Genomic DNA, 13160 nt, shown 5'->3' with positions numbered 1-13160 from the left:
ACCCCGAAAGACAGTGCTGATGACTCAAGTATTTGACTCCTGCATGGAGTACCACATAGGAGTAGCTCCAGATAAATTTTTGAAAAGATTAAAGGTTACAGAAACAATTATGACAGAGTATATTGAAAGAGCATTAGAAAAAAAAAATCTTACCAAAATCATCTTCAATTCCATCATAAAGCTCAGTAGGTCAGGAGAGTGCTGCATTCTCTAGATCAAACAAATATTTCCAATTAATACCATTGGTTCGATGAATATTTGACTCACTTCAATGAAATAAAACACAGGCCTATAGAATGTGAAAAACAATATAGCAAAATCTACATCATAAAAGCACAGCACATGAAGCATCATTATTCTAACTATTCCTGCAAATTTCCTTTCATAAGAATAAAACCCTCAAATTGAGTTTTGGTAAAATACAGAGAACTGTAAGAATGTCACAAAAGCCTCACAGTTCCTTCAGCACTGTATATTGTCAAGCTTAACAGTTCTGGAAAACATAATTAATTAAAAAAAAAATGACTGGTGCAGGAGCAACATATGCAAGAAAAGCATAAATCTAGTATTAACTCTATTTTTTAAATTTCTTCCTTGGCCTTAAAGCTAACCGACAGTTGTTATTTTTGTCCTTTCACAACTCTCATTAATTTGAAAGAAAAGAACCATTCAATAAAATAAAGCCTATCATAACACAACTGAATAAAGCAAATTTGAAACATTGGACATTTAAGATTTATGATCCCATATTCTAGAAATCTGATTCTTAAGCTACAAATAAAACAAAGAGAAAATCATCAAGTTTTCTACTAATTTTTTGAAGTAGAACTCTCCCTCATCCCGGTAATACACGAAAACATATCGTTCACATTCACATCATACAGCTCTGAGTACATGTATGTTTGCAGACAGTTTGGACTATTTAAGATATTTTTCTTTCGTCTACAGATGAGACAATGTATGAAAGGTCTGCAACCTACCACCCACTGCAACTCAGTATCTACTTCTGTAAATAAAGTTTTATCAGAATGCAGCCACATCCCTTCATTCAACATCTGCCTAGAATTGCTTTGGTGCTAAAGGAACAGCAATGGAGTGGTTACAAGGAACAGCATCAAACAGCTGCAACAGACTTATGGCCCAGAAATTCAGAAAGCTGGTTACCTGGCCCTTTACAAAAAGAGGCATGTTGAACTTTCTTAATGTATTTATCAAGATTTAAAATAGTGAAGGAGGAAGCAGAAATACTGACTTAATAAAACAAAGTGAAACTAACACTGGCTCTACCTAACCAACCAGAAGCCAGAGGGAGACTAGTAATTGGACTTAAAAACTTTTAGGAGGCTTGTTGATGAATTGGTAAAGGAAAACAGAGATCTTACTGCCATACATAGTATTTATTAGCAAATGTTCTCAGGCTATCTATCTCAACAGATTTCTTAAATTTGGTGTACAAACCAGTCAAAGATGGGGCAGAAATAACTAAACATCCATTTCAGAAACCTAGAATTAGGATCATAATGCTACAATGACATCCTACCTTCCACAACTCAAGGTTGAGTAAATTTCTTATCCTCACTTAAAACAGAACTTTTAAAGGACTTACCTGTTGGACCACTTGATGGTATCCATTAAGTACAGTTTTCAGCTGCCAACTACATAGTAATCTAAAATTATAATGAACCAAATATGTTATTATTCAGGGCAAAAAGGAAAAAAACTGTTAACACAGACATTCTAAAGAATGCATAAAACCTCAGTCTGAAAGGTTAATAAAATTGTTTACTAAATTGACTTTTTAAAGTCTTGGGCTTCATCCTATTGTTACTAATTTTTCCTTTAAATATAAAAAAATAGAATTAGTAAATAACAGGCAGCTTACCCTTATTTAAACGATTTATTTATTTTTATTGGACAGTCAGATAAACAGAGAGGAGGAGAGACAGAGAGGGAAAACCTTCCGTCCACCGATTCACTCTCCAAGCAGCAGCAATGGCTGGAGCTGAGTTGATACAAATCCAGGAGCCTGACGCCTCTTCCAAATCTCACACACTAGTGCAAAGTCCCAAGGCTTAGGGGCGTCCTTGACTGCTTTCCCAGTCACAAGCAGGGAACTGGATGGGAAGCGGGACTTCCGGAATTAGAACCAGCACCCACAAGGGAACCTGGGGCATACAAGGCAAGGACTTTAAAGGCTAGACTACCGGGCCAGGCCTAGTTTAACTTTGTTTCAATTATTATTTCTATTTTTGATGATTTTTACATAGTTGATCAGGGTGATGTTGGTCAAAGGCCAAAGGAAAGTGGGTGAGACTACCATTTCCACATCTGCTTTTTTCTTAACTGTATCTGGGGGAAGGAGAGACAAGCAGAGAATCCACATCCAGCCTCCCAAATGCCTCTGCACCCCTGGCTGGAGGGCAGCCTCCTGAAACAACTCTAGGGTCCCAAATGTGGAACATGCTCTGAGGGTCCTGCCTATGAGGACTCGAGGGTTCAACAATTCCAAATTACTGCAGATCTCCCCACTCCAAACACTATATAATATCTTCAGAATCCACTGGTTCCCATAGTACACCCTGGAGTTTCCATTTGCTCAGTTATTCAATGCCAACATTTGGCTGGGGTAGTTGACCAATTTGTTCTGTCCTCTATCCTCTGTTGTGGTACCAGGTGTCCTCTGCAGACTCCAATGTACTGCCATATCCTCCATGTGCATCTGGATATGCTGTCCACTGCTCCATCTAAGTCACTGAGGAGGCCCAGCTCTGACACATGCACTCCAAGATCAGACCTTGGAGACTGCAATTCTCTCCATGGTTGGGTTCTGAGTCCAGCAATTCAGTTTGAGTGATCCCCAGAGAAACTTCATCCGAGGTGATCCCAAAACTGAATCTTATGCGTGCTTGCCAATACAGGGACCAGCACCGTCTGTAGCCCCAATCAGCTTATGCACATGCTGGTGTTTGCAACTGCTGGGACAGTTCTGTCTCCCAGCCCTGTCTTCTACACAAACCAATGCTTGCCGCAGCCCAGCCTGATCCTGTGCACCAACACTTGGCCTTCACGTAAACCAATGGGAGCCACCACCTAGTCAAGTGACCTGCAATAATCCCCACCAGGCCTGCCCCCGCCTTGGTTCTTGTGCTTGCCAGTATGTATAGCAGACTGGTCCAGTCTGTCTCATATGCCATTCGGCTCTCATACATGTCAATGGCTATTGTAATCTAGTTCAACCCAACCAGCCCCACTATCCAGCCCACACATGTGCTGCAGGTGCAACTCACTCTAGTCATGTCTGCTTCAGTCCTGGTTCTCATGTCCACCTTTCCTTGGCATTTGCTAATGGGTGCTGTAGTACCCTGGCTAGGCCCAGCCCATGCCCAATTCCAATTCATGCTGGTGAGTGCTACAGCCAAGTTTAATCCAACCAGACATCAGTCCTGGCCTTCATGTGAACTGGCTTGTGTTGTAACACAAGCTGCCCCGACCCATTCTGGTGCTGAAATTCGCCAGCAGATATGTACTAGCCCAGCCTGGTTTGTCCCTGAACTACACCACATGCATGCCATTGGGTACAGTTACTGGGCCTAATCCAGAATGCTCCTTATCATGGTTCTTGCGCTCACCTACAGGGACTGTGTCCCAACAGAGTAGCTACCCAAGCTCTTCCATCAGAACCACTCCAGTGTCAGATCTCATGCCCATCTCTGGGTACATGAGCCAGCCCTACTTAGTCCACCTCCTATCTTAACTGCAACAGTGGTCTTTCCTGATTGGCCTTAAACCCATTCCAGCTTTTACTGTTGGGTATTATAGCCTAGCCAAGCTTGGTCCATAACCAGATACAGCTCACATATGGTTCTGCAGAGACAGAGACCTAGCCTAGCCTGTCCTACACCTACCCTGGTTCTCACAAGCACTAATGAATGCTGAAATCTAGCCCAGTCTGGCACACCCCAGATCCAGTCCACACTTGTGCCAAGGGACACTGCAGCCATGCCCAGACTAGACAGCAGCCCCAACTCTGGCCTTCACACTCGCCAGTGAGAACCACAATCTAGCCAGGGTGTTCCTTTGGCTGCCCAGCCGGGCCTGTTCACAACCATAGATCTTGCAAGTATCACTGGTTGCTTTGACCCAGCTTGGCCTAGCCCCTCCCCTGTCTTGGCCTTTGCCTTTGGATGCAGTAAACTGGCCTAACCCAACATGCCCCAGTCCCTACTCTCACTGGAGCATGCTATAACCTGGCCCTGTCCAGTCTGCTCCCATCCCTGGCTCATGCAAACTGGTAGGGTTGACAACCTAGCCCAGCATGACATGGGCTCCAGCCTGGTTTGTACTTGCTGGTGAGCTAAGGTTTGCTTGGCACTGCCCCGCCCAACCCCATCCAAAGACAGTCCACACATTAGCCAACAGTTGGAGCTACCTTGTCCAGCCTACCCGACTTCCAGGCCTGGACTACATGCTCACCAGCAGGAGTTATGACCCACTAAGGGAGTTTCCCGAGTTCCCCCACTGGTCCACTTCCAGACTCAAATCTCACGCATGCCAGTAAGTGCTAGGTCCTTGGCCAGCATAGCCTGCTCCTCAGTCTTGGCCTAGTATGAGCTGACAGATGTTGTGGCCAGGCCTGCCCTACCTCACACCCTGTTTTAGGATGCACATGTGGGTGCTGTAGCCTGGACCTGCCCAGACTGTTCTTGGTCCCTGTACTTGTGAGTATGGCAGCTTCCATGGTCACAACTAGCTCAGCCCATCACCAGTCAAACTCTTGAGCTAACCAACAGGCCTTGCATTTCCACAGGGTTTGGCCCACAAATCCCCCACAGACTCTACCCCCAGATGTGATTCTCTTGCGTGATTAGTGTCATGGCTCTGCCTAATGTGACCTGTCTCCTGTTCTGACATTCAATCAGGGGCTAGGATCTAGTCCTGCTAGACAGGCCCACAGCCCTAGCTTTCGTATGGTTGTCAGGAATGTTCCATGTTAACAAGCTCAACTCTGGATTCCCATGTGGACTGGTACATGAGTCTGACCCATATAAGATCTTCCAGTGTCTCCCCTCCAAATCACCAGGTCTCAGTCCCCTTGCCTACCTGCCAGTACTGCTCACTGCGGGTGACTACTTGGCAGTGTCCCACTCCACTGTCATTCTGGCCACCCTCAAATACCACATTTTCACATTAATGAAAAAAACAAATATCTCTGGTTGAGTGGTTTAATGAGACATTGAGGCAAAACTCTAGTGACAAGAATCATTTTACATCAAATTGACTGCCAGCCCTGCTCAACAGCATACATACATACAACAAAGCACCATGTCACCTTGCATTCTTCATCTGCAAATCCTCAGGCAGCAATATTCTAAGGTGGAAGTCTCTTCCCTATGAAAAATATAGAAAAACTTCTTCAAATTTTCATTCTAATGCCAAGTTAAATATAGAATCACACAGGAAAGGCAGTATTTTTCTTTGTTATCTAAAAGGCATCAAATGCGCTCAAGTTTTGTAAGTTGATAAATTCAAACAGTGACATCTGAGAGAAAGAATAACTCAAAAAAGTGTAGGTCACACATAACCACTGGGAAATCAAACAAATATAGGCTTTAAAGGCTTTTCAGGGAAAAAAAAATCTCACCTCTACGTACTGAACACTGTAAATTCATTAATAGAGAACATAAAGAAGAAATTTAGATGATCATTTTTAGGATAAGCACCCAGAAAGATAGTTCTTTAGAATTACTTTGGACATAAAGGAGATAAAAATCAAAACGTAAAACTAAAGCAAGCAATAAATAATTCATGTTTCCAACTTACTAAATCTTAATGAAAATATACTATTATAAACTGGCACTATTTCTCATTCATGAATTTTTTTGATGATCAATAGCCGAAACTAGGGGCAACAGACTTTATACACTGAGGGTCATATAGGATTAGGGTGGAGGTATTGAGCTCATCAACAAACCCATCAACTGTTTCTATGCTTTTGTTTGGAACTCCTTTTGTCTTGTATATTCCACCAAGTGTTCTCATACACATACTTTCCACTCAACTGTTCTTTTTTTTTGTATTCATGAATTCGTAATAAAATGAGTAATATAATAAGTTTTAATCTAAATAGTCGTTAGCTATATTGCTAAATATTACGTTTATTTAACAGTCGTTCTAAGAGAACAGTCATTCTCTTGAAAAATACATTCAGTATTACTTTCTTTGGAAAGTGAGTGGGCAAGCAGTTTCAACATTAACTTAAATAGAAAAATACACATGAAATCTGAGCAAAAATAAGTAGAAAAAAGCAAACAGAAATGTAATCTTTTACTCCAACAATATAAAATGAAAAAGAGTAATAAAATTCTTGAGAAACAATTACCATGTGGAATTTTGGCTGAGCCTCCCTCAAAGCAGTTTCAAAAACAGAGGAACACAATTAAATGTACCCCATAACCTTTACTTTCATGGTAATATTACAGTTCTGACTTTCATTACATTTAAATGTCCTTTAAAAAAAATGAAACAAAATGTACTACTGACCTTTCAAAAGGTCAAGTAACAATAATTCACTATTTCATTAAAGCACTAAAAGGTATTATGTAGTAACTTTAGCCTAACTTTATAGACATCCCACACATAGGTGTAAGAACAAGCTGGAATTCACAATTTACATGAAGATTGAAACTATTCTGCAAAAATGGAATTATATACTTTCAGATAACCTGCAAAGTCCCTTATTTGCAAAATTTAGTCATTTTAAAAGGTCAAATGTCATGTTATATGCCATAGTAGTTTCTGGTTTCAGAAAAAGTCCAGAATTTGTATATTTAAAGCATCTGAATAGTAATTATTATCCAAGCAATGTCCTGGAACTGCAGGGAACTGACAGTGGCCTACACCTGAATCTTCTCAAATATCCTTCCATAAAACTATATAAATGTTAAGAATAAGTAAAACCACCAAAATCCCATGTTTTCTGTCAAAGACAGAACATAATAAACTTCAAGCTACCTGAAGAAAACACAGCCACTTTCCAGTAGAATCCACTCAGAGCAGTCACAGTAAGTCCTGCAAGAATGCTCTGGTCTTTAGGAAAACACAACCGCACAGAAGGTACAATGGAGACACACGTGTGTGAGGGGAGCATGGGGAATGGACTAGCTACAAATGAAAAATTTCTATCATATCACAACTACGGGAGATTGAACACAGAGGTCAAGCAGAAAGGAAGTATTTTAGAATTTTAAAATACTTCAGAAAGGAAGTATTTTAGAAGATGGTAAAAAAAAAAACCAGGTAGAGCTACATTTTGAAGTTGGTATTAGGAGAAAAAAAAGATGAGAAAAATTAGGCTCTTGACATGAAAAAATAAAAACAGTACAGTCAGCACTTTCCAAAACTTGCCATGTTAAAGAAAGCACACTTTGCTTCACCAACAGAAGAAGGTATTCTTGGACCAGGATTTTATAAACAGCTAAAATGTTCACAAAGATCCTGTCCCTATCGATGCAAAACTCCTAAGAAACAATCACCACTTCAGGTGATGACAGATCCCACACACACAAAACCACCAGGACATAAATTCAAACACCAAATTAAACATCAATAATTGAGCATTTGTACATAAAATCAAAAACAGATCTGATTTTTTTTAAAAAAACAAGAAATTAGTGCATCAACTGGATACTCACGAAAGCAAATTAAAAAAAAAAAAAGACAAACCTATAATAAATTACAGGAGGATTAAGGGAGAACAGAATTAAAACAAAAATTTCCTAATGGGCAAAGAAAAAAGAAGTAGCTAAAAGAAAAACCAGAAAGAAAACTGAAAAACCATCAGAGAAAAAGCAGATTAAGTTGGAATCAGGGAAAGAAAGTACAAGATACAGGCAACTGGAGACGCTGAAAATGAGAACAGATTCTTTACCAATACAACCCAAGTGAACTTTCTGGAAATCCACACTGGGAAAGGTAAAACAAGACATGTGAAAAAACTGGCTGATGATGATCCATTCCAGGATATAGTTCAATGGATTCTTCCAATGAAGAAACAATTTAGAGCCTCTAGGAAAAAATAAGCAAATAAATTATCTGGGCCACTGACTTATGACAGGCAGATGTCTCAAAGTAAGGGAGGGGAGCAAAAAAAGAAAATGGAAATATTAAAAACTTCCACTTCTAGAAACGGTGGAGCAGCAGACAAAGGGTGTGCCCTCCTCAGTCACTCCACAATTAGACAAGAGGGAGAAGCGGAGGTTAGGACACTGGCTGGAGTGACTGTATCCTATGGCAGAAGGACAAGACTCTGCCCTCAACCCTCCGACAGGCACTGATGACACATCTGGGGTCTTTCTACCTGTGTGGGAGGCCCGGACTGAACCGCTCACAACAAAACTCAAATATTTAGAAAAGAACAATGTCTAATAAGTACAATTTGCATTTATTATCTAATAAAGATATACGTGTTATGGAAAGAAACAGAAAAGAACCTAATGAGGGGAAAAAAGAAGCATACAAAAATGGCACAGATGATTTAAAAAATTAACTTAATTATATTTCAAACATTTAACACTGCAAAGGAAAATATAATCACACTGAACAGAAGGGAAATACATAGGCTCAAAGAACTGAAAAATACAATGTCTAAGACGAAAAATGCGTATGGCAGTTTTAACAGATTAAACTTTGCATGGCACTGGCATGCCTGAATACTCAGGCACAGAAGAGCTCCAAAATGAAACAGAGAAAGAGACTGGAGGGACAAAACCTGAAAAGACTAGCAATAAGTTGCAGGATTTTAAAGTGGCCTATTATGTAAATATTTGTAGTCCCCGACATACAGGAAAAGAACAGAAAAAACAAGTTAAATAACCAGCTGATGTTTTCTCCAAAATAAATGGAAATACATAGTCAAAATCCAAGATCCACAGTCCTAGGAAAGCTAAACAAGAGAACTATACCAAGGTATGACAAAATCAAATTGATTGAAACTAATAACAAGAAAAATCTTAAGAGCAAACAAAGGAAAATATACTACTTATAAAGCAACCAAAATAAGAGAATGCTCAGATCCAACAGAGGATGGATGAACAGTATCTTTTAAGTACTAAAACAGAATCTGTAACCTAGAATCTGTAACCACCGAAATTATATGTATTACAAATGTAAATCTGGAAAGTGTGTAAGTAGTACACATTCAGTATTAGAAATGTTCAAGTAAGGTCTTTAGGAAGAAACACAAATATACAACAGTATCAGACACAGTGAATTTACAGGTAAATGTGAAATACCTCTTCTTTTTCAATATTCTTAAGGTATAAATGACTAGGCCAAAGCAATCAAACCAATACAGTAATATTTTCTAAAGACACGAAGTATAAAATATCCATGGCATGATACTGATAGAAATTAATGACTAAGCTAGTAAACGGAGGTCAAAGAAATAAAATCTCCCATGCAGTAAAAATCTATCATATGGACACTCCTCCCTAACGGAAAGGGACTGTATCAGCCAGCAAAAGTGATGGCTGCTCATTGTGGGTAAGGGAAGTGGAAAAGCCTGACAAACACAACTTCAGCCAGGTGATCAATGCTCAGGAGCGATTTTGTTAAATTGTACACTTGCTATAATGAAAGTGAACTTGGTGACAGTCCTCCCCGAAACCCATAAGCCTACTTGAATCATGAAAAAAAAAAATTCCAATAGGGTAGTGTCCTAAAATATGCCTAAATAGCATTTCTTAATAAGATTTCATAATAAGGAATCAAAAAATGGAAAGTCTGAGTAGCTATTACAGACACATGACAATTTAATGTGCCCTTTTCAATGAATTCCTCAATTAGGAAAATGACAGGAAACCTTATTAAAGGATGGCCCCAGATAATAAAAGTATCAAACTAACGTTAAGCTGTTAACAGGGGAGGGGAAAGCACTGTGGCACTGGGCATCAAGATGCCACCTGCAACGCTGGCAGCCCACATGAGCGCTGGTTCAAGCCCCAGCTGCACTATTTCCAATCAAGCTTCCTGCTAATATGGCTGGGAAGGCAGCAAAAGATGGCCCAAGTACCTGGTCCCCTGCCACGAAGGTGGGAAAGACCCAGAGAGAATTCCAGGCTCCTCCTGGTGTCAGGGGAGGAGAATCCTAACTTAGCACAGTTGATCTGTCTGGCCACTAGATGCCCTCCGTTCTGTTGGCATACGACAACAGGGCCTCAGCAGCATGCACTCTGACATCCCAGCTAACTCAACTTCTACGTAAGATATCAAGTTCAAGGTATTCTGTTATAGCAAAAAAAAAAAAAAAAGAGAGAGACATTAAGAAAAACAGATAATAAGCTGGAACAATAGAAAATAAAAAGTGTAGAAAATTGGGAAAAAAGTTTAAAAAACAAGATTATAAACAAATAGCAAGACAGATTTAAAGCCAAGCATCAACAATCCCATCAAATGTAAATCGCCTACACATCGCAATAAGAGGAACTACTTGACACCTCTGCTTTTAGGAATCAGAACTTTATCTACCTCATTTTCAATACGGGCTTGCTATCAACAAACAGAAAAAAAAGGAGAAATAAAACTGTGTGTGATTTTGGAAGTTCAGGGATAAAGTGCAATGTTCAGCTTTCTGCTCCATCTCTTTGGGTTCACACTCAGGGGAAGCTCACTATCATGCTGTGCTGACAACCAAGCAACACCATGGAGGTCCAGGTGGCGAGGAACCAAGGGCGCCAGCCAACAGCTGGGCAAGTGAGTCCCTGAATGCAAACCTTCCCGCTCTGCTCAAGGTCTGTCTGCTAGTCCTGGCAGACACCTGGCTGCAGGTTCAGAAGGATCCTCATCAAGAATCACCTGCCAAGTTGCTCCTGAATTCCTGGTTCCCAGAAACTAAGATAACATGTCATGTTAAAGCACTAACATTTGAAGTAATTAGTTATGTAGCAAAATATAACCAACCTAGACAGCTTTATTACAAATCCTAACACCAAAAGGATAACTAGGGGATATTATTTTAAGCCAATAAACGTAAAAACCTAGATCAAGTGAGCAAATTACTTGAACAACACCATCAAAGCTCACTAAAGAACAAGATAACCTAAAAACAGACTATTAATTACAAAATTAATTCTATACTAGCTCACACTTACATAGCTTTGACAAATAAGACTGCCTAGCTACAATGCAATATAGCTAGGAAGGATAAAACAGTCACAACAGATCACCCACCAAATATATTCAAAACCTTCTGAGCAGATCATGGGTGCAGAGCAACCACAAACTGAAAACCAGTAACATCCAAACAGGTAACAATTGTCAGCAACCACAGGCCCTGCCCTTTTTAGAAAGGCAGAGACTGCCCATCCTCTAGCCCCCGCCACTCTGGACTGGAACTCATTCTGGTTCTCTGACAAGGTGACAGCAAACCACATGAGCCATTACCTGGTGCCTCCAGGGAGCACATCAACAGAAAGCTGGGATCAGAAGTAGATCTGGTACTCACACACTGAGGGCACTCCAACATGGGCTGTGGGAATCCCAAACAGGCTAGGCCAAATAGGGGCACCAACAGGTGTGCCTTCTATATAGGATACTCTCAGAACAGTGACAAGAGTGAAGTGCAACTTAAAGACATACAAATGTGCTCTCACTGGCCAAATCTGGGACATTTAGAGAATAAAGTGATGTCTAACCGATTAACTTCACATTTTGCATTCACGAGTCTGATCTAATATAAATTGAAATGAAGGAAAGGCAACTCCTCATCAACAAAATGACAGCTCATAAATGTGTAATAATGGAGTCGGAGTATCACCAGCAAGCCCAGGCAGTGTTAGCAGATGTTAAGGCAAGTGCACACATATGAAAGTTAGGGGCATCAGACTATCTCCCAGAAAGCCATTAACTACAGAAGGACACGCTGGCCAACACAACCTTAACCAGCTGATCAAAATTGACATCAACATTGTCTCTCCTCTCTGTAAAACCGCCTAATAAAAACACATGTTTAAAAAAATAGTTAACATCAGCAACGGGACCAGCTGAGCTCACACGGCCTGAGACCACCACTAAGTTTTTCCCATAAAATCCCTGCTAAAACATGTAACTTGAATTTAAGTTGAGAAAATATCAGATACAAACTGAGGGACGTCAAGTTCACGAAAAGCAAAGACACACTGAGAACTACTCTGAGTTCAAAAGCTTGACAATTAAAACATGACGTGGGATCCTACATCAGATGGGAGGGGGGATGAAAGAGACGACTCAAGGATTAATAAAAATTAAAACACAGATTCTAGACTACATAATGAATGTTCTCGTCACTGTAAGGTTGTGTGAACTGCACTGTGGTTGTGGACTGAGTATGCTCTCGTTTCTATAAAATATACATTTGTATACTGAACGATTAGCAAGTGTTATGCAGGATTTCATCTCCGGTGATTCGGGAAAATAATGTGTATATAAAGTACCCACATACATTGATTAACTCTAAGGCAGCAAATGTGCAACCATAACTTGGCTAAATGTACTGAAACTCCGGGGCCAGTGCAGTGGCTGGGCGCCGCGCGCTGACCGCGGCCCGGGCGCCGAGGAGGCCCGGGACTCCCGCGACGGCGGCGGCCCGCGCGGAGCTCCGCGATCCCGTTAGTCGCTCCGAGGCGCCCCTCTCACTCCCCCAAACCCGCGAATCCCACACTGCCCAGGGCGGGGGGGCAACGCGCCAGTGGGACGATCGGGCTGGTACCTGAGCAGAAACGAATCCCTCATACACGGTTTTCTCGCGGTTCTGGGGCAGAAGTAGGGGGAACTGGCGCAACAGGCTCTCTTCCGCGGCCGCCATGGCTCGCCGTCCCGGGCAGGGAGGCTCTGAGCGCCGGGACGCCGCACATGCGCACTCCTGCAAGCCGGAGGGCGGAGACGCGGGCTTGGCGGGAAGGGGCTGCAGGATCCCCGCAGGTAGGAAGGTATTCGGGGGCGTGGCCTGAGAGCCACAGGTGTCCCTGCCCAGAATCTGGCGTTGACCATGGGATGATTGCAGCTGAAGTCTATTAAAAGATTGCAGCAACTTTAAGCATAAGGTGTTTTTTAGGGTCTGGGTCTTGTTCCCTGTCTCCTACCCAGACCTGTCACAACGTCCCTTTTTGGCTGTTGAGGGGTTTCTG

General features: G+C 41.4%; 1 protein-coding gene across 7 annotated transcripts in view; it reads right to left on the bottom strand.

The window, feature by feature from the left end:
* Positions 1-12885, bottom strand: part of LOC121166293 (E3 ubiquitin-protein ligase FANCL) — a 56327-nt gene extending 43442 nt beyond the window's left edge. For 4 of the 7 annotated variants that reach the window (XR_005885387.1, XM_040995429.1, XM_040995428.1 and 1 more), the window contains exons 1-4: positions 12743-12851; positions 5330-5388; positions 1607-1667; positions 154-210 (exon numbers count right to left, since the gene is read on the bottom strand). Coding sequence is in view for 6 of the 7 variants with exons in the window: in XM_040995429.1 (XP_040851363.1) it covers positions 154-210; positions 1607-1667; positions 5330-5388; positions 12743-12838 (273 nt within the window). In the remaining variant the exon portion in view is untranslated. Of the gene's footprint in view, positions 1-153; positions 211-1606; positions 1668-5307; positions 5850-12742 lie in introns of those variants that run through there. The other 3 variants (XM_040995426.1, XM_040995427.1, XM_040995430.1) reach the window with 3 other exon arrangements.
* Positions 12886-13160: the final 275 nt, after the last annotated feature.

The sequence above is a fragment of the Ochotona curzoniae genome, unplaced genomic scaffold, assembly GCF_017591425.1.
Source record: "Ochotona curzoniae isolate NIBS_2020 unplaced genomic scaffold, NIBS_Ocur_1.0 patch108, whole genome shotgun sequence".
Lineage (NCBI taxonomy): Eukaryota > Metazoa > Chordata > Mammalia > Lagomorpha > Ochotonidae > Ochotona > Ochotona curzoniae.
Note: the sequence above shows the minus strand (reverse complement) of the source record. Positions and strands in the feature narration are given on the sequence as shown.